Source organism: Hippopotamus amphibius, chromosome 9 (genome assembly GCF_030028045.1).
Source record: "Hippopotamus amphibius kiboko isolate mHipAmp2 chromosome 9, mHipAmp2.hap2, whole genome shotgun sequence".
In the NCBI taxonomy this organism is placed as follows: domain Eukaryota; kingdom Metazoa; phylum Chordata; class Mammalia; order Artiodactyla; family Hippopotamidae; genus Hippopotamus; species Hippopotamus amphibius.
This window is the reverse complement of record NC_080194.1, coordinates 42329048-42355456: the sequence shown is the minus strand read 5'-3', so window position 1 is coordinate 42355456 and position 26409 is coordinate 42329048. Positions and strand designations below refer to the sequence as shown.

Genomic DNA, 26409 nt, shown 5'->3' with positions numbered 1-26409 from the left:
ATTGAAGTTCAGTGGCCGCTTTGTATTGATTGGTCATAAAGAAGAAGGAAGAAAAACCAAGTGGTACCTCCCTCCCCTGAGTGGAAGAGCTGGTTAGCCAGAATAACTCAAAACTGTCCTATATCCTTGTCTGGGACGCCCTCCCTCCTATAAACAGCAAGCCTGAGGAGTTGCCTTTTCTTTGGAAGTCATGCTGGTGCCTGTGTTTGCTAGGAGCTCACTTCTCAATTTTGATGCTATACATATTTAGAATCCTAAGATTTTAGAACTTCCAGGGACTTGAGAAATCATTTAATTCAGTTCCCTTATTTTACTGTAGAGAAAAGTGAGCCCCAGAGAGACAGATTTATCCAGGTCACACAGCTAGTTACTAAGAGACCCGTGATGGGAACCCATGGCCTCCAGCTCCAGGCCTGTGCCTAAGTGTCCTCAGTCCTGAGAGTGAGAAGCCACATCCACATCTTCCACGTATACACGGGAGCCTTAGTTCTTGGAAAAAGACTAACTATGTGAGTATAGGAGAGAGATTTGTGTAGGGAAGTGCTGGAGGCATTCATTTGTTCAGCCCCTGAGCCCTCTGGTGTCGGCTGCTGTGTCAGTACCAGGAGTCAAGAAACAAGGCACGTCCTTACTTCTAGGGGGCCATGCTGACTACTGGGGGAGTGGGACAAGGAAACTATGACAACTGTTGATACAGGCTAGTACAGGGCATCATGGCAGCACGAAGGCTTCTGGGAGTAAGAAAGGGTAAGTTTTTCTTTTTCTTTTCTTTTTTTAATTAATTTTTTTTATTGGAGTGTAGTTGATTTACAGTGTGTTAGTTTCTGCTGTAGAGCAAAGTGAGTCAGTTATACATATACATATATCCATTCTTTTTTAGATTCTGTTCCCATATAGGTCATTACAGAGTATTGAGCAGAGTACCCTGTGCTGTACAGTTGGTCTTTATTAGTTATCTATTTTATTTAATTTATTTATTTATTTATTTATTTTTTAGTTATCTATTTTATATGTAGTAGAGTGTATATGTCAATCCCAGTCTCCCAATTTATCCCTCCCCCCCACCCCCCAAGGCCACCTCCTTTCCCCCTTGGTAACCATAAGTTTGTTTAAAACATCTGTGACTCAGTTTCTGTTTTGTAAATAGATTTATTTGTACCATTTTTTTAAGATTCCATATATAAGCGATATCATATGATATTTGTCTTTCTCTGTCTGACTGACTTCTCAGGATGACAAGCTCCAGGTCCCAAAGTTTTTCTTAAGAAAAAAAAAATTTTTTTTAAGAGTAATAGTATATTCATTGTTACAAAAAACATCAACAAAACTTCAAACAATACAGAAGCTTTCACAGCAGGAAGTGAAAGTTTGACTCCCCTACCCTCCCTTCCCTAGCAGAGGTTACCACTGCTGCCTGTTTGGTCCATAGCCTTCAGGACTGTCCTGGATGCCTCATAGATGGGAGCAGCTTCTTTTTTTTCCCCTTGATTAGTTACTCTCCTGTGGAAATCTTCAGTTCTTGGGCTAGGGAACCCTTATTTTACCACTGCCCTTGCCTGGAGATTTGAGACCATTTATCAGCCACAGAAAATTTGGAGCACTTATGTTCCAAGTCCTGTGTACACCGTGCATGTATTGTCCTAGTTTACTCTGTTGCTTCCTTAAAATGGGGTAGACACTCATTGGAAAACGATGAGAATAATGAAATAGGCTCTTCCATTTGTATAGTACTTTACTGCATACGAAGTACTTTTATATATTTTGTCTTGTCGTTTCTTCATGGTGCCCCTGCATGACATATGGAGTAGGGCTGGTGGAGTCCTCTTCCTTTTTTAACAGTTGTGGAACAGGCTCAGAGAGCAGGAGCCGTCACTCAGATGAGGAGACCACTCGAGATTCAGAGAAGTTGAGTCACTCGTTTGTCCATGGCTATCCACCCAGTAAGTGCCAGAGCCTGCATTTGAACCGAGGTCCCACTCGCTTATTTTCTTGCCTGTCTCTACTGTCTGAGTTGTACACGAGCTGGAATTCAACTCTGGACTGCTAGTGTGGTCTCCTCACCATCATCTACCCTGGGTCAGCCCCAATTAGTGTCACCCACCACTGCCCTGTCAAGAAGGAGACCTAGTTCATTAGGGAAGGGCCTTCCACAAGCCTGGAGTGAGCCCAGAAAGGCCGGCAGTGCCCACTGCTACTCCCCAGCCCCCGGCCACAGACTGCTGTGCCCTGAGTGGCCACCTGCATTAAGCACTCCACTCATCATCTCCGGGATGATGGAATCCTAACCTTTTCGGAGACACCAGGCTCTGTCACAAGCATTGCTCTTTTTAAAAGAGATGAATTCACTTGCCGCATTTTGTCCATTGGTGAAAATCACAGGGGAGAGCAAGGGTGGCTTTCTGAGGCCTCAGAGGCCCTTTCAGCTGCTCTCGGCAGGCATCCACCCGCCCAGCTGGCCCAGGACTTTGAAATGACTGCCCGCTGGGCATTCACTTGCAAAGCAACAAAATGAAATGGAGGAGACCTGGATTTGTGAAATCCTGACTTTTGGGACTGCTCTGCACACAGAGGGGAAGCGGGGGAGGGGCCCAGCCAGCTCTGAAAGAGGAAAAGTTGTTTGGAGTTGCGGTCACTTGTGGTTTTTGTTTGTTCTGGTCCTTCCTTGATTTACCAAGTGCCACCACTCCTTATGGAGTTCTGCCTTATGGTATCTCTTTTAATCTTTACAACCTCCTTGCACAATAGGGATTATAATAGCCCCCATGTCACAGCTAATAAGCGACAGAGCCAGAATCTGAACTCCAGCCTTTGGACTCCAGGGCCATTGCTTTCTCCATTACACCTCCGCCCCCAGAGGCAGCAAAGAATGATGCTCAGTCAGGATGCTGGGCAGGGCTTAAAAGCTGGTGTCTCACTAAAAAACACTAAGATATGCCTCCTAGAATGATCCTTTCAGGTTTGCAGAGCCCTTTCCTTCAGATTTCAGTGTCACCTCTTAAAACCCTAGTGGTCCTATAAAGAGGCTAAAGCTCAGAGAGATAATATACCTTCCCTAGGGTGTCAGAGTAGGAGCTGGCAGAACTGGAACTAGAATGCAGGTCTCCTGCTTCTGTCCTGTGCTCTTTCTACTTTATTCATTGAAAGGATAGAAAGTTTGAAGAGGCCTTCTCTCCCAGCAGTCCCTCCTCTTAAAAGAACATCCTGCAGTGTACAGAAAAGGAAACTTCAGCATGCTAATATGCATATAATAAGTAGCTCAAAATTGTTGGCAATCAGAGACATGCAAATTAAAACAATTATGTGAGATCCCTTTACACCCATTGAACTTGCAGTGCTTAGGAAGTTGGCTATTGCCAAGTGTCGATGGTATATAGGAACACCCCTGTCCTGCTGGTGGGAGGGTAGATGGAGCAGCTGTCCTGGGGAGGACCCTGGCACTATTTAGTCAAATTGAGTGACATAAATCCTATAACCCAGGGATCACACTTTGAGTACATGCCCTGGGGAAATACTTACACAGGTCCGAAAGGGCATATGCAAGAGGATGGTCTTTGAGCATTGCTTTTGGTGGCTGAGAGATGGAGGTTACCTGGGTAGGTATCCCTGGGAGAGCAGAGAGGGAAAACCTGGTGGATGTGTTATGGAGAATTAAGTAGCAATTTAAAAATGGAATTATTGTATGCTTAGTAGTATGAACATATCTTAAAATGCAGTTATTTGTAGGAAAAAGTAATAAATACACACATACACATTATATATATATAAAATATAAATATATAAAATGTAATAAATACACACATGTAAATTATATATAAATATGTATTTTTTATATATACGTATATTTATAAAGAGAAAAAAAGAAAACCGTGCTTGGCTTAGGTCCTGGAAAGCAAGAACTTCAGTAGCCAGTGTGCGGCCAGGCACAGAGTGAGTGTATGCACGTTTGTTGAATAAATAAACAAAGCAGTGCCTCGAGCCAGCCTGGCTGAACTGTGCAGGCCATCCTGTGTGACCCTGTCTTAGAATCCCAGGGTACTTGCCAACCTGCCACTACCAACTTGAGGCCAGATTGCTTTGTTCCATCAAAGAGATGGAAACAGGGTAGGGTGGCAGGCAGAAGGCACTCTGTACTGAATGCCTGCCATATGCCAGGGACTGGGCTGGAATCCCTGCAAATTAGAGATTATTGTCCCTACTCGATAGGTGAGAAAACTGAGACTCAGAATTCACTTGCTCAGTATTATTATCTAGCTGGTCCAGAATCTGAGTCCAGGTCTGACTTTCTCCAGAGCCTTTTACTCATCTTTTTCTTTTCTTTACGCTACACTCAGCCCTTAAGGAGTAGAAAGGGGAGGCAACTCAATCTTCTTTCTTCAGCACTGCCTCCAGAGGAGTGCTGCTTCCAGAATTCTCAAGGGCCCAGGCAGGGGAACACAGGTCACTGACCCACTAAAGGCATAAGGATTCTGGCTGCATTGCATTTCTTTTATCCACACCCACTTTCCCATTTTCCTGCTGTAGCTCGTCTCCCTTGGTATGTGTTATGGCAACCTCTGAACTGGTCTCCTTGTCCACATTTTCTACTCTCTCTCAAATTCAGCCTGCTTAAGCTGTGAGGTTAATTCTGTAATTTCTTTTGCTTAAAACCTTCAGTGACAACCCTACTTACCTATAGTGAGAGTCTAAGGAATGGCATATAGGTTTCCTCTTATTGATGGTGGCTGATTGGAACCAGTGTCGAGGAGGATTCTGAGGCCCTTTCAAAGGCTCCATAGGAAAGGGCTGCTGAGAAAGATTCATGATTTCTGACTGAGATGCAGGAGTGCAGGACCATAGTACACATGCCAGGCATTTGTCGGCCCTTTAGATTGGGTTTTTAACCTAGGGTCCGCTATTGATTTCATGGGGACCTATGAACCCCTGGACATTGTATGTAAAGAAAGATTTCCTTTTTTTTTTTTTTTTTGAGTGTGTGCGTGCACCTGTGCACTTTTCTGGAGAGAATCATCAACTTTGATCATATCCTCAGAGGAATCCATGGCTCAGAAGAGATTTATGCTCACTGTCTTGGCCTCCTAGCTTGGCTTGTGAGGCCCTGTGGTAGGCTCTGCGCATCTTGGCAGCTGCCTGTTTCTGTGCTGCTGACTGTCACACAGATCGATCTACCTGATGGTCTCTGAGTATACCTTGTCATCCCTTCCCTGCTTCTGAACAGCATCCTGTGTCTTTTGTCTTGACTGGCATGCACTTCCTCCCTCTTCTCTAAATTGTCGCCATTCTTCAAGGCATAGTTCAAATCTTTTCCCTTAGAAACCTCTGGTTTGCTTCCGCCCTTCCTGATTTTCTCGTCTTGTAGACTGAGGGCCAGAGAAGTGAAGCCATCCAACCAGAATCAGTTAAAATCAGAACTCCAGTCTCTTAATTCTCAGAACCTTGTGCTCTCCACGGCGCCACTTGGCCTGCTAAAACAAGGGAAGGTTTTGTGCAAAAAGAGGTGTTTGTCTCAGAAAATTATCCGCATGTTCGCAGCCTCTTTAACATTTTTGGCTATGCACAGTTGTTTCTGCATAAAAAATGCTTAACAGTGTATGTGGTAAGAGTAAGAGGCCCAGGACTTTGACCAGAAGAAATCTTTCAAACTAGAGGTGAGAGAAGAGGGTTTCCCAACCTCCTCTCTCGACACTTTCCCCTCACACTTCGCTCCGCAGTCATGCTAGACTTCTTTCAGGGCCTCATATACTCCATGCTGCTTTCTACTCTGGGTGGGAGGCTTTACCTCTGCCTGGAACACTCTGTCCCTCCCTTGCCCCCTTTTATCTGGCTAATTCTGTATCATCACTTCCTCGGAGAGGCCTTCTGGGTCATTAAGACTGGGTTAGGTTCCCTGGTTGTACACTAAACCTGTTGCCCCCTTCCTAGCACTCATCTGATGTGTAGTGATGTGCTTGCTGGTCTGTTTCCCCCTCAGGCTCTGACAGTGCCTGTCTTATTCCCTGCATCAGCACAAGCTGAGTGAACGAGTGAGTACATGATGTGTCTCTTCATTCTCCCAAGTCTTCGTCACTTGCTTACTTCAGTAGCACAGAGGTTAGACTTGGCTTGGTCTAAAGGGGCATTTACTACAGATTACGGAGTAAGAATGGTGCTAGGACTCAACCCCAAGCCTCTGGACTCTCTGCCAGTGCCCTTTCATCTAGAACCCACTGAAGAGTAGACAGCTTCCCAGTTCTCCCAAACAACCATTCCTCATAAGCAGCTCCTGCCTTGTTGGTGAAACACTCTTGACTTTTGGCCTCCCCCTTTCCTGGCCTTCTACAGCACTTCTGGTGGGAAGCCACACACTACAGGCTTTGGTTTCCTGCTATCCTGCGTCCTCCCTCCATAACTAAATTCCCTAGGGCAAACCCCATGTCTTCTCCACACCCCATCCCAGGATTCAGCACAGGACCAAGCACGTGTCTTGCTGATTTGCTAGAGTCCATTTATTAGTCTTTCGTCTTGCATGTTACATGGAGGCAGGTTCAGGATAGAGGAAGGGTGGTGAGGTGAGAAGCATTCAGGCTGCAGAGCCATTATCAACTTGGGTTCCAGTCACTGTGCTGCCCCTTAACTAGCTTTGTGACCTTCAGTGTGTCATTTCACCTCGCTGAGCCTGTACCTCATCCATGAAAAGAGGAGATTCATATCAGCCCCTTAAGCTTGTGTGAAGAGTAAATGAGAGCATGTATGTAAAGTTCTGAGGCAGTTCCTGTTTGTAGGAGGTGCTCTATAGGGGTTGGTTCTCTTTACTCTCCTTCTCTCTATCCACCTCCACATTATAGGGTCCCCTGCTACCGGGGCCCCGAATTCAGGCTTTTAGTGGTATACTTAAAACATTACGTTTGTTCATTTATCCAACAGCCATTGAGCTCCTCCTGTGTGCTAGGCACTGGCATATAAAGTCAAGTAGGCCCATGTGAACTTTCCTAGAAACCTAATCTAGCATTTCTAACATTCTTCCCATCTTTCCTTGCGTTCAAAGAGTTCCAGTTTCCAAACAGCCACCATACAGATAAACTTGAGAAGTGGGATCCTTCTGTAAACTGGGAGCTACATAGATGAGAAGTGTCTTTAGGCATTCGGGGCTAAGCACGGGGAAATTCTAAGGAAGGAGGAGAGATCTGTGGACTGGATGAGTCAGGAAAGCCTTCTTGGGAGAGAGCCCCCAAGCCAGGATTGTATCCCATTGCCTGAAAGTAGTATTAGAATAGGCAGAGAGTCAGGGAGAGAGCATTCTGGACAGAGGGAAGGCACATTCTTTCCTCAGAAGGCTGGGAGGAAGACAGCAGAGGCAGACTCACTTAAGGGAAGAGGGAGAGAGGTAGGGGAAGCCTGGGGTCAGGGAAGAGTGGCCAGAGATGCTGGGATGGGTATTTAGTTCCCAAAGACCTATAACTATTTCCAGATTCATCTAGCCTCCCTGTTTGTTGATCTTTTTCATTTCTTCCACTCTTATGTCTAGAATAAGCCGTACACTGAAAGTATTTCTGCCTCTTTCTAGGCTGCTGTCAGATGGTGCAGATGTCAATGCAAGGCACAAACTTGGCTGGACAGCACTCATGGTGGCAGCCATCAACCGAAACGACAGGTGAGAGATCTTCCACACAGGGCTCCCTTTGCCAGAGTGCTGCAGGCCACGATCCTGAACGCTCTCCCACACTTGGCCTATCCCCCACTGTCCTCTCCAAAGGCAGGGAAATGGACTCAGCCTAAGGTACTGTCTACACCTGGTACAATGGAAAGTACAGGAGATGTGGAGAGGGAAGATGTAGCTCTGGATCCCAGCTCCATCATTCATTGACTTTGTGACCTTAGGCGAGTCATTTGCTTTATTGAAGCAACAGAATGTTTGAAAGCCTGTTGTAAGTGCTTAAGTGTACATGTGTGAGCTATCATCATGATTCCATTATCCATTATCTATTCATGTTGAGCAGTCACTGTTCCCAGCAAGGACTTCATTGGGCTGTTCCTTTGGAAGGTCTGATAGAAACTAGGGAAGGTGGGGGCATTCCTTCCCTCTCATCGGAGGCCCTGCTATTTTCCTGCCTGCTCCCCCATCCCCCCAGCATGCAGCTGTTGTGTAAAGATCAAAATAGCCTACTTTGTATAGAGAGTTATCTCTACTTCTTACAACCACCCACAAAATGTATTATTATTTATCATTTTGCAGCTGAGAAAACTGAAGAGGTAAAGTGATTTGTCTAAGGTCACACGGATAGGATTTAGAACCTGGTCTGACTGCCTGCAGAGTTTGTGTGTTTTACTGTACCTCATTGCCACCTCCCTCTGCCAGATCCCGGGCTCAGGCTGGATGCTGCCATTGCATCCCAGTCTCTAACTGTGATTGTGCAGAAGAGTTGATTGAAAAAGAGCAAAAAGAGATGCTTTCAAAGAAGGCAGACTGGGCGTTTTATAGCAGGCACTGACATTGATAGTGGGAGATGCCAATTTTCATTTTTCCTTCGAGCAGACTTTTAAGGATTTTATCTGCCAGTACTGGCCACCTTTGGAAAGGTCATAAATGTGGTGGAAATCAACCAAACGGGTTTTATAATGTTGGGGTGGCACTGCCTCAGGCTGGCTGAGAGACTTAGCTGTACTGAACTAGTTCTCTCTTCTCTGCTCCTCTGTCGTGAACTTGATCTCAGCACTCTGTCTCCTTATTTGCCTCTTTAGCTCCAAGCACATAGTCTTTAAAAGAAAAATTAATGTAAATAGGTTCTACAATTGAGAGCCTGGAATCCAGTCCTGGCTCCAATCCTTAGTTGAATTTCAAAATTCTGTGAACACCTTGTTTCTTCACCTGAAATCACCTATTTCTACAAACATTTGATAGATATCTACTCTGAGCCAGGCTCTGTATTAGTCACTGGGGAATCAGAGGCCTTGGGAGCTCGTGATCTAATGTGGAAAACACAGGCAGGTAGAGAAACAGAGTGTAGTGTAATCAGTGATGTCAGAGCAGTGTGGACAGGATATTATCAAAGCAGAGAGGGTGAAGGGACTGAATTTGACAGCAGAGCAGATAGATTCTCACTATATTCTTGTGAGGATCAAATGAGATAATATATGTGCTGCAGGTTACAAATGGTGAGATGGTACTCTCTGCTGTTTGCGTTAGACCTTTCTACACACAAACACACGTGTTTATTCTACCACATATATAACCCCCCTCCCCTGCCTCCACCCCCAACCCCCCCCCACCCCGCCCACACACCAGTCTTTCCCAGCCTGCAGGTATCTCCATCTGCAAGAGATAACCCGTGGTGGAGAAAAGGGAGGAGCTGTGTGCCCTCTGTGTGTGGTGTTTTCAGTGTTGAGACAGAATAGGAATTAACATTATATTTAAGAGTACTACCAATCAATGAGCAGATAGCTAGTAGATGTGCTTTGAGGACACTTCTCTCTGAATCTAATGAGTTGTTTAACTGATTGCTCTGTCTTTATCCAGGGCTGTTAGCAAATCAGTGATGCTCATTGAGCAAAGTGAGTGTTGGCTTGTATTTACTTGGTTCCTAGGACCAATTATTGTCATTTTAAGCTTCTATTTTATACCCTCCTCTTCCTTCTGGTACCCAGTGAGGACAGATTTTTATGGAAAATAGCATACCCTCAGGTTGGATTTATGTATTCACATCACAAAAATTGTTTGGCACCTACCGTTTGCCAGGGCACTGTTCTTGACAGACAAATATCCCTGTCCTCAAAGAGCTTATTTCTGTACAAGTGGTGGTCCCTGGGTAGAGAGAGGCAGGGACAGACAATAAACAGTAAATATAATGCTCAAATAAACTATATAATATTTTAGAAGATAAGAAGTGCTAATGGAGAAAAAGGAAAAGTAAAATCTGGTAAAAGGGAATGCCAGGAGTACGCTGCTCAGGGTGAGTAGGCTGCATTGGTAAGGTGCTGTGGGAGTGGTCTTGAAGGATTATTGTGTCCATCCCAGCACTATCTGCCAATAAGTTTTTCCGTATTAGAAGAGTGCTGATTCTTATCTCATCAGTCACCAAACCCTTCTGGAATCATACTGGCCAGGCCTGAAATGCCACCACCTTTGAATTGGATTTGGATCAAGGGCAGGTAGAGGGACAGCACCCTGTGGTTCAAGGCTGAAAGTAGAGAACCTTCACCTCCTTTAGAATGTTGGCAACCCACAAGCTCAAGGGAGATATCTTGAGAAACCCAGTTGTTTCACCCTCAACTGCCTTTAGTGCCTGGCTGCTTAATGTGTTAAGTCCTTGGGGATGTGAACACAATAGTCTCTATCCTTAAGGAGATTAACGTCTTGTGAACCTTTATTTATATACGCAGTTAGTTTTTAAATTTTTGAATGGTAAAGAGAGTGCTATTTTGTTTAATTTTGAACAGAAAATACGGTGTTATAGAACAAAATATTAAAAGTAGGCATGGAAACTTATTTATAATTTTTCCCTCCTTTTATTTCCAAAAAGGGGTTTGAGGTGACTTAAATTAAAATACCAATATAAATGTACACAGGAGAGTTAAAACTGGATCAAGATCAGAAATCATATTGGTAAAAGGAAAGATAATTCTATCAGGATTGAACTAGAGATTTTCTTTTCCAAAAATAGGTTTATTGTTTTTATAAAAATAATACAGAGGAGAAAGTAGCTGTCAGCTGAATTCCCTCTATCTAGAGACTGATCCTTATATCTCTATCTGTATCCGTGTGTCTAATTTTACATAAATGGGACCAGACTGTACTCACTGTAAATCAGGTAGTTAGTGGAATCAAGTATGACTTTAGTTTGAAGTTTTCTGACAAGCAAGGCAAAAACGGGATACAGAGAGTTTTGGTTTTTCAGAAGAGAGGAACTTTGTTCTGATATACCTTTATGTTATCAGGTTATGCATCCATCATACTTTTTTAAAAACTATTCTGTGTCAGGTGCTGATGTGCCAGGCTAGAGGGGATTCAGATACTAAGCAAGCATCACAGCCTTTGCCTTAAGAAGCTTACTTGGACTGCTGACATCAAGGACTTGAGCATTGTGATGGCCATTGTCTTCAGTAGCCGTGCTGCCGAAGATTTAACAATATTCTGCTAGGACAATCCTTTTGCCAGCCTAGTAACAGCTTGGGTGTAGTATTGACTTGAGGAGTAGTCGGCGGGGGCTGGCCCCTTCTCCACAGTGAGCCCTCCATGAGCCTCATACCACAGGCACTTGTTTAGCCTGAGTCTGGGCCTCATTCCATGTTGCACTCTGACCCAGCCCAGCTAAAGGCTAAGCCACAGGGTCCCAGGATGACCACTGTGATTTAGCACAGCCTCTACTGGCTCGTGCAAATATACCCAGCCTTCAGCTAAATTCAATTAGTTTTTCTTTAAGAAGGGAAAGAAATCCAATTTTACTAAACATGGACAGACGGTGGAAGGCACTTTGATGTTACAACCTCTCAGTGATGCTTTACTTAGTCACAAGTTCATAAGCAAGAAGGCTTAATTACTTGGGAAAACATGGGATTAAAACTGGACACAATGGCTGAGTATCCGCTCTTGGGCAACTTGATTCGAACCCATGCACCCAGTTCGTGTGTGGTGCAAACTTTGATGTGTGCTGTGACAAGCTGAAAGTCATGACCCCCTCAGGGATGCTCCTTCAGATGGCATTTGCAGGATGTGTAGGCGGAGAGGCAGGGCCTGCCAGGCCTCTTTGCTCTACTTTGATGTCCAGGCAGCCACAGGCCCCACTGTTTGCTCTTTCACTGAGGGGTGGATTGGGAGCCTCCTACCTTTCCCAGTGGACAATGGCCAGCAATGGAGTGTGACGACTATTGACCATTCCAGGAGCCTGGCGGACCAGAACAGGGCTTTGGGAGGTACAGAGCCTGGGGGGCCAAAAGCTGTTTATAGGACAGCCATTTCTCCAGATGTAGTTTTCTTTAAAGGCTAATGGTAGTTGGGTGCTCATCATGAAGGTAAAAATAGTCTCGTGAGTTTTAACAGGTACTAAATACTGCTTGACCCCTTGTCCAGTGACACTAAGGTATTTGTAAATTGGAAGTTTAAGTCCTTCCTGTTTTCTTCATCAGCATGTATGTGCAGGGGACAGTGGTTTGGGAAAAATGGTATGATTTCTAATTCCTCAAAAAAGAAGCTGTCAAAACACATGTCTGATAAAGGAATAGTATCCAGAAGATATAAAGAACTCTTACAAATCAGTAATAAAAAGATAGCCCAATTTTTAAAAAGTAGGCAAAAGTTTAAGCAAATCCTTCACCAGAGAAGAGATTGATGGCAAATAAGCACATGAAAGATACTCAGCGTTTTAGGGAAATGCAAGTTAAAATCACAATGAGATACCACTTTACACCTGTTCCAATGGCCAAAATTTTAAAAACTGACAATACCAAGTGCTGACAAGGATGCAGAACAGTTGTCATCACTGCTGATAGGAATGCATAATGGTATAGCCACTTTAGAAAACACTTTAGCAGTTTCTTATAAAGATAAAACAAACATTTATCGTACAGCCCAGCAATACCAACTCTTAGGTGTTTGTCCATGAGATATAAAAACGTACACCCACAACAAGACCTGTATGCAAGTATTTATAGCAGCTTTTTTCATAACCACCCAAAACTCAAAAACACCCAAATGTCCGTCACCTGGTGAATGGACACATTATGGTACATCCATACAGTGGACTACTCAGCACTAAAAAAAGAACAAACTTCTTGTATAGGTAACAACATGGTCAAATCTTGAAAGCCTTATGCTAAGTTAAAGCCAGACATGAAAAGCTACCTTCTGTATAATTCTATTTATATGACAGTCTGTAAAAGGCAGTACTATAGGGACAGAAATCAGATTAGTGGCTGCTAGGGTTTAGGAGTGGAAGGAAGGGCCCAAAGGAACTTTTGGGGTGACGGAAATACTCTAAATCTTGATTATGGTGGTGGTCCTGTAACTCATCAAATTGTACATCTTAAAAGGATGAATTTTACTATGCATAAATCACACATCAGTAAACTGACTTTAAAAAAATTTTTCAAAAAAACCATCATCTCTCTTTATATTTTTACTGTTAGTTGTGACCTTTGGTGGATTCACATGGTTTGTGAGGTCATGAAGTAGAATTACTGATGAATAATGATCAATTCACTTTATGAATGGTATACAGTGGGCTCACAAAGTGTCATATGGTTCTTCTTTATAGCAAGGAGAAAGTGCAGGGTTCAGGACTGGGAGCTTGCCTCTCATCCCACATTAGTCTTGGATTCCTTGTCTCTAGACTACCACACAGGGAGGACCACTTAAACAGTATGGCCATTGTGGTGCTTCAGGTATCGAAGATCCTGAAAGAGTGGGGTGGAGAGGGGAGGTTCAGATTTGAGTCTACTTGGGCTTGCTGGTTGCTTTGAAAGCCTCTGCCTCAGAGAAGGTGACACCGCCAGGCGGAGAAGGAAGCTCCAGCAGAACTGTTTGAAATTCCCCACAAGAGTCTCCCTCCCTCCTTCTGCTGTTTCTCCCGGAGTGCATTTCATCAGCATCGGAAGGACTGCTTCCCGGCACTGCCTTCCTTGCTTGGCTGGGGTCCCTGAGGAGCTGAGCTAATGAGTGGATAACACACATTTGCCAAGGCCTTCCTGGATGTGGTACCTGGGCTTTGTTAATTTTAAAATGCCACCATCCTCGGCTGAAGACCATTTAATTCCCTCTCATAGCAGTCATTTATTTTCAGCATTTGCTTATTTTCCCTCCACCTTACTAAGGGGGGCGGGGGGGCATTAAATCCTATCTTTAAGAACCCAGCAGCCCAAGCCAGATTGCTGACCTGCAGGAGAGGTTTTACAGGCCTCTCTTTGTGTGGCTGACAGCTCCACAGGTGTTCTTAAGAGCAAAGAGCTGATGCTTCTCTTGCAGCTGGACCGGGGCAGCCTCCCTGGGAGGCTCTTCTTCCTTGCTGGCTGGCCAGAGGCAGGGCAGGTAGAGCACCGTTGTACCTGTGCTTCAATGTAGGTCCTTAGGAGGCCTGACAACATGGAGGTCTGTCTTGCCTTGGAGGCCTACAGCCTATTCCCAAGGTCCTGAGCCTGTTCTCGGCCTGGCTGCTTGCTGCAGGGTGGTGCTTCCTTCAGCCCCCGGGGGCTGGTTTTGTGCTATCTGATCTCCTGACTATAGTGATGAGATGGCCTTGGTTGATTTGGAGTCTTTCGTGTGCCAGACCCATGTCGAATACTTCCCATGTTGGCTCTAATCCTCACTGCAATCCTAAAGGGGGTGGAGGGGGATTATTATCCCTATTTTCCTGATAGGGAAAATGAAGCTCAGAGATGGCTAAGGTTGTCCAATAAGTGAAAGAGGGAGCCAGGATTTGAAGCCAAGTCCTTCTGAACCCAAAACCCTTTTTCTTTCCACTGGACTACACTGCCTGTGTAGGGAAGATGCAGGGAGCAAAGCCATGCAGTGAATCAAAGGATGCCAAGACCAGGAGTCAGGTCAACTCAGGCAGGGTTTCTTGATGACCCACTATGTGCTGGATGATTTTGAGAAATCTGAAAACCAACAAACTACTCTTCTTGTCCTTAAAAAAGCTGTCAGAGTACAAGAGTGTAAAGCAATTATATTCCAGTAAAGAGCTTAAAAAAAAAAAGTTGTCAGAAAAGGGATAAAACAAGCCTTCTTTTAACTGTAGAATGAGGCAGAATATGGTCAGTACCCAGAGAAGACCAGCCTAGAGTGCTGGGGATGGGGGGGCAGGACGGGCGGTTGCTGATCATGAAAGGAGGCCCTTTCACATGAGGTGGGCCCTGAAATATGGACAGCATTTTGATTGGTAGAGGTGGATAGTAGAAAGACAGCATTCCTGGAATAAGGACCATTGTAAGCATAGGCTCCGAAAGGTAAGAAAAAAGGATGTACCAGACTTAGTAGGAGGCACTGGCAGGGTCTGGAGACCAGCGAAGGTAAAGGAAAGTCCTTATCCAGCAAGGGCCATGGTCCTCTCAGGCTGTAACTGTTTAGCATGTGGTAGAGCTCTGTGCTCTAGAGCTGGATGACCTGAATTCACGTCCAAGCCCTCTCTTCCTCTTACTGTCATCTACCTTGGCAAGTTCTTTCACTTATCTGTGAGTGTTTTCTCAGCCATAAAATGGAGGTAATAAGCTGAGCTACTTTAAATGTGTAAATATATGTAAAGTGTTTAGAACAATTCCTGCCACATAGTAAGCCCTTGATAAGAGTTTGCTACTTTAGTTAATAATAGTATAGTAGTAGTGGTAGTGCCTTAATTATTTTTTTTTCATTTTAAAGCTCTTTATTGGAATATAATTGCTTTACATAGTTGTGCCAGTTTTTGCTGTACAACAAAGTGAATCATCTGTATTTATACATATATCCCCATATCCCCTCTCTCCTGCAACTCCCTACCGCCCTTCCTATCCCATCCCTCTAAGCCATCTCCCATCATCTAGTTGGTCTCCCTGTTTTATGCAACAGTTTCCTACTAGCTATCTGTTTTACATTTGGTTAATTATTACTATGACTAACACTGCTGCTGCTGATTGTGGGTGACCTCAGGAAGTTAGTGAATTTCCTGCAGGTAAGCCTATCTTTGATGGAGGCGGGGGTATTACTTGCCTCTCACCAGCATCTGATGGGTGACGCAGAAGCAGTAGGGCTTTGGAGATTCATTTTCCATTCCTTTTAATCTAAGAAGCTGGGCCTGGAACATGGGACCCCAGAGCAGGGTGCTTTGATGTGGAGCTTGTTCTTGTCGCAGGTGGCCACCTGCCAAGTGAAGAACAGTTCCCTTCTGGGAAACAGCAAGGAAGGGTGGGTGAGTGTGCTGGCCAGGTGCCCAGAATGCCAGCACCGTGCCCCCAGAAAAGTGTGCCGAGCTTGATGTCTCTCCCACCGTTGCTGCTGTGGCTGATTATCTCTGAGTAACAAAGAGTCATTTCTAATCCCATTTAGAATCATTGCTCAAGATAATCCTGTTTCCTAGTAATGATATTCCAGTTCCAGCATGCACCCGTTTCTAGTTTGGCAGACACAAGCCTTGACCTCCGGCCACCCAGACAATTCTCCCTGGAAAGCGATGCCAGCTCATTTGCCTAACCTGACAGTTTCAGGGTACCCACCCCCTTCTCTAGCACTATATCCCACCCTGGGGTTCTGTGTTCAGTGCTGTCTTCATGGAGAGGATCAGTTGGAACGAAAAGAGCATCCAGGGCTTATCCAGTTCAGTAGCCTGGGGAAGGGTGTTCCATTTCTAGGGACTGTGGTATGGTCCACTCCTGCACCTCCTCTTTAAAGACATCAGACCCACTCTGTGCCATGAGCTGCTTACTTAAATAGGGGTACCAGGTTGGCGGGCTTGGGATATACAGTATATATGGTAGATGTGTCTGGGTTGCAGCAAGGTGTTTGGCTGTCTCTCATGATATCCGCATGAGTAAAATATGATGTGGCAGATAGTTTAGTCAAACTAATGAATGGTGAATGATCTGGTTCATTGTTTACATATGAATGGATATCAGACTGGAAAGCAGACTGTACTGGTGAGCCACAGGGTTCTGTCCTATTCACTAGTCATATCACTGATACTAGTGAGACCATTGATAAATGCCAACCAAATTGGCAGATTAAATGAAGCTTAGAGATAATTGATATGTTGAGGGAAAGAGTAGGGGTGGGAAAAAATAACTCAATGGGCTAGAGCGATGGTTAAATCTGTGGTGATAAAAATTAATAGGGATGAGTGTTTCAGTCTACAATTAAAACCAAAAACCAACTGTAAAATCCAAGGCAACCCAAATTAGCAATACTAGCAAAGCCTGGGAGCTGACTGAAAACTCAATGTGTGCATCAACAGTGCAGTGTTAAGGCCTCAGAAGTAAATTGATTCAATAAATATTTACTGGCCTTTACTGTGCCCTGTATGCAGAGGAACAGATGGCCAGGCACAGTCCTTACTTTGAGGAGCACAGTCTAGTTGTGTGTGGCAGAGTGGTGAGGAGCAAGAGCCCTGGAAGGAGGGCCTGAGTTTAAAACTTAGCTCTACCTCTTCCCAGCTGTTTCTTCATCTGCAGAGTAGGAACAGTAATAGCACCTGCCTCCGCATAGGGTAGTTGTGAAGATGAAAATGCACATAAGACTGCTTAGTGCAGTGCCTAGTGCATAGTGAGTCTAGGAGATGTACCAGCTCCAGCATGCTTCTGTGCATCATTTGCCTGGAGAGAGCCTAGTCTTGCCCATACTGTGGACAGAATCCCTAATAACCAGGGCTTGACCACACTGGCCTGTTGATTTGGTGACTGTGTATTATGAACCACAGATTGAAAGACACGGAAGTGTATTTAGAACCAGGTTAAGGATATGAAATTGGGGTTGTTCTGGAAATCCTGTGATGGGTAATCTTGATTCCATGTCCCTCTGCTTAATTTGCCATGCCTTCCTTGAGCCTTGTCCAAATTATCTGAGCCCCCTACTGATTTTGACCTTTGTCCGTCTAAATCAGACTTCCTCTTATCCCAGCTAGCTGTTATGACCATCTGAAAATATCACTGTCCCTGGTACGCAGTAAGGGCCCCTAGCAACTATGGGATATTAAGACAGACTAATGGATGGTCAGATGGGTGAGAACCAGTGTGGTTTAGGGGAATGTGCACTGTGTTTGGCCCCAGACAGACATGGATTTGAATCATGTGTTTATTTAATGTGTACACTTGGATACCTCATGTTATCTTGCTGAGCCTCAGTTTATTCATTTGTAGAATTGACTAGTACCTCATTGTAAGTGGTTATAAGAATCTGGAATAGTAAATGTAAAATGCTCAGCCCACTGTGGCTGCTTTATTGTGATTATTGATCTTTACCTTTTGAGCTAAGTAAACAAAATATCATCCTCATTCGAGGAAACTGGGGCACATTTTCTACACAGGTACCTTGCTTCCTACCTAATCTTTAGTTTGTTTCCCAAGGAAGCTGGCTTTAAAAAGAAAACTGCACCCACCCCCAAAAAAAGAAGAAAAGAAAGCTGCTTTCCCTTCCTGCTCTCCCCACCAAGCTCATGCCCCCATACCACAGGACCTCTAGATTCAACACGTGCCAGTGCCTTTGGTCGGGCCACCCCGCTTTTCCGACCGCTTTAGACCAACCAGTAGTAGACTGAATGGGCCACAGCTCATTTGACTTTGCAGCAAACCTCCTGAACTGTGACCTCTTTGCTTCCTCCCCTCACTGAGGTGTGCTCTGGGTTGAGAATAGATGAACTCTTTGTCTTCTCCTTGGGACACAGTGACCCTGTGCTTAGATGTGGGGGGTAGAGGGGAGGAGGAGTTGGAGGAGCTTCTCCTGAAGCTCCACATTGTGTGGGGATGACCTGGAGCTGGGATCACTGCCCTTCTTGCTTCACCAACTCCAGCTGCTCGCCAGCCGTCTTTGACACGTGCCTGGCCCAGCTTAGGCCTCAGCTCACACCACAGGTTTCCTCCCTCTTTCCTAAACAATGTGATGACCCAGAGCCCCTCCGGCCACTGAGGGCAGAAAGCCGATCAATGCAACTGTCCTCCCGTGCATTGTGATGCCCCACTATCCTGAAAGCGGGAGCTCATCAAGGTCCATGTGAGCCAATTTCCTATGTGTGCTCCCTCATCTAATCGAATTACAACTTGATTGGCAAATTAAAACGTGTGCTTGTGGGGGCTGTTGCTCCAGAGGGAGTTCTGTGAGTTCCAGGAGCTGCTTCTTAGGGACCACCCTCCCGTTCATTTCCTTAGCTTTGTTTGGGAACTACCTGGTGGAAGGCAGGGCCTAGTGCTCAGGAGAGGAAGATGAAAGTTTTCCACAGCTAAGCTGCCTACAAGCCCAGTTCAGACCTTCAGGTAGGAGAAGGCTGGGCAGGGCTGAGGCAGTTGCCTTCCACCTTTCTCCCCCATTTCTCACCAAATAAAATAATTGTTTCATTTATTCATTCCTTACTTATTCATACAGTCATTCAGAAAGCATCTGTTGACCACTTATTGTGATCCAGGCACTGGGCAAGGAGCTGGGAAAGAAGGTTGAGACATGGCTCTTGCCCCCATAGTCTGCTGGGAAAGGCAAATAAAGGTAGACAGGCAATCATGATATAATATGGTGAGGGTCACCTTCTACAGGAGTGAGTACTGGGTTCTGTGCAAAGAGGAAGGGTGTGGACCCAGGCTGGGAGTCAGAGAAGCCTCAATTGTGGGTTGGTGACTATGCCACTCAGGAGCCCTGAAAGTAAATGAGCACTAACCAGTTGAACCAGCAGGAGGGGCATATTTGATAGCCTTTGGTGTACTTCAGGGAGTTCATTGTTTTCACTGGGTCCTTAATTCTTCAGCCCGCAAGAATCACTAGATCAGCATGGGAATTAGAAGTTCTGCAATTGAGAGACTCCCTGAAGGAATACATTTTTAGAACAAATGGTCAAGTTCAATTAATGAATAATAGAAGATGGCAGGGAATCAACTCTTTTTTTGAAATCATCTCATCATGTTGCTGCACATGTATCCAGCCTGTTGCTTCTGACTGCTGTATCATGTTTCATAGTGTGTGTCTACCACATTTAGCTTACCTTTCCCCCAGTGATGGACACTTAATTGCCTGCAACTCCCCACTGCCACAGAATGTGTAGTGAACATCTCCCATGTTGCTCTCTATGGACCTGTGTGAGAATTTCTCTGAGATACATATCCTTAGGAGCAAAGTGCTGGGTGATAGGGTAAGATACTTTAACATGACAGATATTACAAGATTGGCTTCCAGAATGGCTGCACCGGTCTGTTCCCTGGCAGTGCATGAAGAATCTGAGATCCCCATGTCTTCACCAACACTGGGCATTTTTCAGGTTTCTCACTTTTGCCAATATGTTGAATTTAAAGTTCTATCTCATTTAAAAAAATTAATTAATTTACAGTAGGTCTTTGTTGGTTATCTATTTTAAATATAGCAGTGTGTACATGTCAATCCCAAATTCCCAATAAAGTGCAATTTCATTTTAAAAAATTTTTCTTTCTCTAATCGCAAACAAACTTAAGGATCTCTTCATACACTTAATCATCTTGTTTGGTTTTTTTTTAAGAACTTTTATTGAGATACAGTTAACATACAATAAACTGCGTATATTTAGAATGTACAATTTGGTATCCCAATCTCCCAATTCATTGCCCCCCAACCCTCCCCGCTTTCCCCACTTGGTGTCCATATGTTTGTTCTCCACATCTGTGTCTGTTTCTGCCTTGCAAACTGGTTGATTTGTACCATTTTTCTAGATTCCGCATATATGTGTTAATATGATATTTGTTTTTCTCTTTCTGACTCACTTCACTGTATGACAGTCTCTGGGTCCATCCACGTCTCTACAAATGTCCCAGTTTCATTCCTTTTTACAGCTGAATAATATTCCATTGTATGTATGTACCACATCTTTTTTATCCATTCATCTGTTGGTGGACATTTAGGTTGCTTCCATGTCCTGGCTATTGTAAATAGTGCTGCATCTTGTTTGGTTTTTCCCTCCTATGGGCATAAACTATTTATATCCTTACCTCATTTTTCTGTTGGGCTTCCTGATCCTAGCCTTGTTGCTAAAACTTGAGTTGAGGCAAAGTGCTTCTGCAGACTCTTAGCTACCAGGGAACCAATATAGGGAAGTGAGAGGCAATATAGCAGAGTGGTAAGGACATGGGCTTGGTAGCCAGACTGCCCTGGTTTGAATCCCACCTCTGTTCCTTATAGCTGAGTGACCTTGGACAAGTTACTTACCCCTCAATTTCTGTTTAACCTCCTTCATAGAGTTGTTGTGAAGATTAGATACTAGCATATATAAAGTATTTTAAATAGTGCCTGGCATGTAGGAAGTATATGCAAATGCTATCACTTATTATTAGACTGCTGTCTTCCTCCTACTTAGCCCCACTGTATACTTGAGAAAAATAGATATTTGTACCAGCAGGCAGTAAAACAAGCAGAAAGAAAACAGCTCTCAGCCTAGGCTCAGAGGTCACCACTCCTACTCACATGTGTAACTCTTACCAAGGTCCTTAGGCTCTGGACCTGCTTTCTCCTCCCTACCTAAGGCCAGTCTTTAAGACCTGACCATTTCTGATTAGCCAGATTTCCAGGCCTGCAGTGCCCCCAACCTCTGGCCTGGCTAGCTCTGTCCTATTGCTGCTTCTCTGTGAACCTGTCAGCTGGATACTATCCCTCACAACCTTCACCTTCAGTATTGACAAGGCGCAGTCTTTTTGATGAGTCAGCTCACTTGAGCAGAGATAAGACTAGAGTAGATTCTTTTTTTTTAATGTACTTTATTATTTTTTTAATAAAAATTTTTTTTAAATTTATTTGGCTGCATTGGGTCTTAGTTGCGGCATGCAGGCTCTTTCATTACGGTGCACAGGCTCCTTGTTGTGGCACGCAGGCTTCTTCCTAGTTGTGGCAGGCGGGCTCCAGAGTGCATGGGCTCCGTAGTTGCAGCACGTGGGCTCTCTGGTTGTGGCACGCAGGCTTTAGAGCGTTCAGGCTTAGTTGTCCTGAGGCATGTGGGATCCTAGTTCCCCGACCAGGGATTGAACCCGTGTCCCCTGCAGTGGAAGGTAGATTCTTAACCATTGGACCACCAGGGAAGTCCCAAGACCAGAGTAGATTCTGATGGACACACAGGAAGGCAAGTACTGCTACCAGAGCCATGTCGCTAAAGGCCAACTCTAAACCCCCATCCTCTTGGGCTGTAGACACCCTCTGACTCTGCAGATTAGTACTGGAAGTGGGGTATCTGGAGGTTATATCTAGCCTTTAAGGTTGATACTGACATTGGTAGGCATATCTTTCCCCAGACCACCAGAGGTCAAATCCTGAGCTGGCTGGGAGAATTGCAGATGTTTGTAAGCCTTTGCCCAGTGAGAACCCGTGTAGTCAGTGTAGTTCCTTTGAGTGTGTTATAGAAAAGCATAAGTGAGTGGGATGGTATAGTCTGTCCCCTTTAATCCAGCTATTAAGACCATGAAGGTGCAGCCCATACACTTCACTGCCCATTTGGCACCAGCTACTCAAATTTAAGATAGTGATACTTAAACCCAAACCTCCCAAGTGACAGCCAGTATGCCAGCACCAGAACAGAGAGGCGGCTTTAGTTGTCCTTCAGCAGATCACCTCAGATAGCAGTGCCTCCCTCCCTTTGTGCCGTCAGATCCTGTAGTCCCCTTGTCAGCCAGGTGGGCCAACTCACCATCTCGTATATATATCACCTTCTCCCAGATACAGTTCTGAATTTGGGGATTTGTTTCTGCTTCAGCAAAAGATGTCAAAGAGACAGAAATCTCTTCATTTCCAAAGTATCCTCACTGCCTCCCCTGGTGTCTGCTTCTTTTGCCTTATCTTGACCTCTGATACCAGTGTGTTCCTTGGTTTCTGGTTGCTTACTTGTTTTGTGGTCTGCTGTTTCACTCTGCCTCTAGTCCTTGCCATCTGACCTGGCTTTTGACTCTCTGCCTCACATCTCTGCTGCCTGGTCTCTGGCCTTGGCTCTGTTTTGACTGTGAACTTCTTGGCACTCCCTGGGCCTGACCTGCTGCTAAGCCTGTTCTCACTGGCCTTGTCTTAGATTTCTCTTACCTGGCTAGCCTCCTACCCTGTTTCTGCCCTCCTGCATTCCACTGGTCCACAAAGTTCTTTTTGTCATCAGAGCTAACCATAGTCATGTAGTCCTTTAGCCTGATCTGGACTGGCTTCTCCAAAAAAGGGCCTGATCCCTGTGGAACTCTGAGTTAGATGTTTTTTATGTATGAGATAGCTCTTGGACAAAAAGCTTACTAGCTATCCAGTAAGGTGTTTGGTGCCACTCTTGGCCACTGAGCAGCCATAGTTCCTTTAGTCCTAGCTATATCCCACAGTGGGGCTGCTGCCTTTTGAGTTTATTAAAAGTGAAAGGAATCTCCAAAATTGCAGAATCAGTCACTAGCTTGGATACCCTCCTTGTCCTCCAAGTTTGTGAAGTGAATTGCCCATTCCTTTTGATTGGGTTAGAAGCCTCAGGGCCTAGCCTAGTCACTCTCCTCTCCCCATCCTACCAGACCACTGTCTGCCCTCTGGGGCGAGCGGCAGCATACTTGGCTGCTTGGACACGTCTTGCAGCCTGCAAATTGGACAGATGGAATCAATACTCAGGAACCTGGAGAGGCCCAGGTAGCACAGTTAGTGACACTGGCTGCCTGGAGGGACAGCCTGCCATGGGAGGGGGTGTGATTGAATGGTGATTGGACACAGCAGCTGAGCATTAACCAAATTATGTCCCTTTGAGTTTAGATCGACAAACCATTCTCACTTAGATTTTAAAACAAGGCAACTTGTGCAGAATATAGAAGAGTTGCCTTCTTAACACAGGGCTATGCCAGCATGAGTCCTGGGAGTGATTAGGTATAAATCTGGAGCCCACTTCAGCCCAGATTCATGTTATTATCACTAGATTATATGGACACAGAGAAGAGAGCTCATGTTTGTGAATCTCCTTTGATGTGCCAGGCACAAATATGTAGAGTTTTACATACTTATCTCATAACCTACAAAGGTGGCATCATAATCTCTATTATTCCGGTAAGGAAATGGAGTCTCGGAGGTATAGTAACTTGTCCAAGATGACAGTCAGTAAATGATAGAGCTTTGATTTGAACCCAGGTCTCCTTGTACTTATTATAAAATGTCATGCTGTCTTCCCAATTTTTGTCTTAGTTCAAATTTCTCTTGACTTTCCCACCGTCCAACTACAGGGTCAGGTACATAGTAATAATAACTAATGTTTGTTGAGCACTTATTATACATCAGGCACTGTTCAAGCACATTACACACACTAACAGAGTCATATGAGCTAGATACTCTTAATATCCCTCATAATTATGATTGCAAAATAATTTTCTGATCTCATCATTTGTTCTACATTTATTGTCATTATACAGAAAAGAAGAGCTTTCCTTTCTCCCCCATTGACTCATTCACTTATTTTCTCTTTTTTTCCAGGAACACAATTTTTGTTTCCTTTTATTCAGACTTATTTTGTGTTTTTCAATAGAAGCAAACATCATCCTTTTTTTTTATTTTGAATTTATTTACCAAAGAATATTATAATACCAATTGGACATAAATTTTTTTAATCCCACCCCACCCCCACTTTCCCACTTTGGTGTCCATACGTTTGTTCTCTACATCTGTGTCTCTATTTCTGCCTTGCAAACCAGTTCATCTGTATGATTTTTCTGGATTCCACATATATGTGTTAATATATGATATTTGTTTTTCTCTTTCTGACTTGCTTCACTCTGTATGACAGTCTCTAGGACCATCCACGTCTCTACAAGTGACCCAATTTCATTCCTTTTTATGGCTGAGTAGTATTCCATTGTATGTATGTACCACATCTTCTTTATCCATTCATCTGTTGGTGGATATTTAGGTTGCTTCCATGTCCTGGCTATTGTAAATAGTGCTGCAATGAACATTGGGGTGCATGTGTCTTTTTGAATTATGGTTTTCTCTGGGTATGTGCCCAGTAGTGGGATTGCTGGGTTGTATGGTAATTCCATTCTTAGTTTTTCAAGGAACCTCCATACTGTTCTCCACAGTGGCTGTATCAATTTATATTCCCACCAGCAGTGCAAGAGGGTTCCCTTTTCTCCACACCCTCTCCAGCATTTATTGTTTGTAGATTTTCTGATGATGTCCATTCTCATGGGTGTGAGGTGATACCTCATTGCAATTTTGGTTTGCATCTCTCTGATAATTAGTGACATTGAGCAGCTTTTCATGTCCCTCTTGGCTACCTGTATGTCTTCTTTGGAGAATTGTCTATTTAGGTTTCCTGCCCGTTTTTTGATTGGATTGTTTGTTTTTTTGATACTGAGCCCCATGAGCTGTTTATGTATTTTGGAGATTAATCCTTTGTCCATTGATTCGTTTGCAAATATTTTCTCCTATTCTGAGGCTTGTCTTTTCATCTTGTTTATAGTTTCTTTTGCTGTGCAGACACTTTGAAGTTTCATTAGGATTCACTTGTTTTCGATATGGACTCTTGGAAGCTTAGTGCGCACAGTGGGTGACAGTCCATTAATGTCATTATTCATGTTGGTGCTCATATTGTCTCAGATTTTAAAGTGTTCTTACCCTCTGTACCATAGTGCATCCCTCTATCAGATGTTTTTCTCACTGCCTGCAGTTAGTTTGCCCATCTCTAACAGCCTTTTTGAACCCTCTTAACTTTTAATCTGGGAAGCAGGAAGACTAATGCCAGTCTTGTCCAAATTATGTGTAAACTATGAGCAAAGAGTCTCCAAGTGAAAACCTGACAGATTCTACTGTGAGTTAAGTGTCTGAGTTAAGACATGGATTTTAGCTGCTTAGAGACCCTTCTTGTTTCTCTTTGGGATCATAATTCATATCCTGGGTGAATTACCTGTAAAAGGTAATTCTTAAGATCCTTTTAGCTAAGGGAAATAGACACAGGTGACTCTAACATGATTGACCATGTTGGATCAGATGTAGAAGAACCTCATCTACGTGGGGGATAGATTCTGGTTCTTTGACTTACCTATGAGAATTGTGTGTTTGTGTTTTGTGCATAGGAATTATTGAAATTCATTCATCCATTCAGCAAATAATTGGGCTAAGTCCTGTGCCTGTCAAAGGTTATGAAATTCAAACCAATTGATACAGGGGAAACCAACAATATTGTCGACTACAGATATTGAAAAACTAACAAAGGAGAGAAATTAAAATTATAGTTTGGCTTTTTAATAGTTATGATAATTAGAGTAATTTTAAAATTTTTATTTATTTATTTTTGGCTCTGTCACACAGCTTGTAGAATCTTAGTTCCCCAACCAGGGATTGAACCCAGGCCCCAACAGTGAAAGTGCCAAGTCCTAACCACTGGACATCAGGGAATTCCCTAGAGTAATTTTTTTAAATGCTTGCCATTTATGCCTTTAAAAGCATTAATAGTTTTGAAGGCCAGTGAGCAAAAGGTGAACATACTAAGAGAAAAATAGGCAAAGGACATTATTCATGAAAATAAAAACACAATTGATAATTGTGACTCATGAAAAAATAAACACAACTGATTGCTAAACATTTTTTTTTTAAGTCCAACCTCATTAGTAATCAGGGAAATGCAAGTTGAAAGAGCAATGTGATTCCATTTTCTGTGTCCAGATTAACACATAATGAAAAAGAAAAAACACTCTATTTTGGTGAAAGGAAGGCACAACAGTTACTCTCAACTTTCTTCCTTTGATAGTAAAAATAAAAATCAGTACAATCTTTCTGAAAGGCAATTTAGTTAACATTTATCAAAAGCCTTAAAAATGCTTATACTTTTGATCTAG

At 43.9% G+C, this 26409-nt stretch overlaps 1 protein-coding gene across 4 annotated transcripts in view; it reads left to right on the top strand.

Annotated features, from left to right (window-relative positions):
• The window catches only part of CLPB (ClpB family mitochondrial disaggregase), a 171006-nt gene that overhangs the window by 20808 nt on the left and 123789 nt on the right, over positions 1 to 26409 (top strand). For all 4 annotated transcript variants that reach the window (XM_057747655.1, XM_057747654.1, XM_057747656.1 and 1 more), the window contains exon 3: positions 7541 to 7627. In XM_057747655.1, the coding sequence (XP_057603638.1) occupies positions 7541 to 7627 (87 nt within the window). The remainder of the gene's footprint in view (positions 1 to 7540; positions 7628 to 26409) is intronic.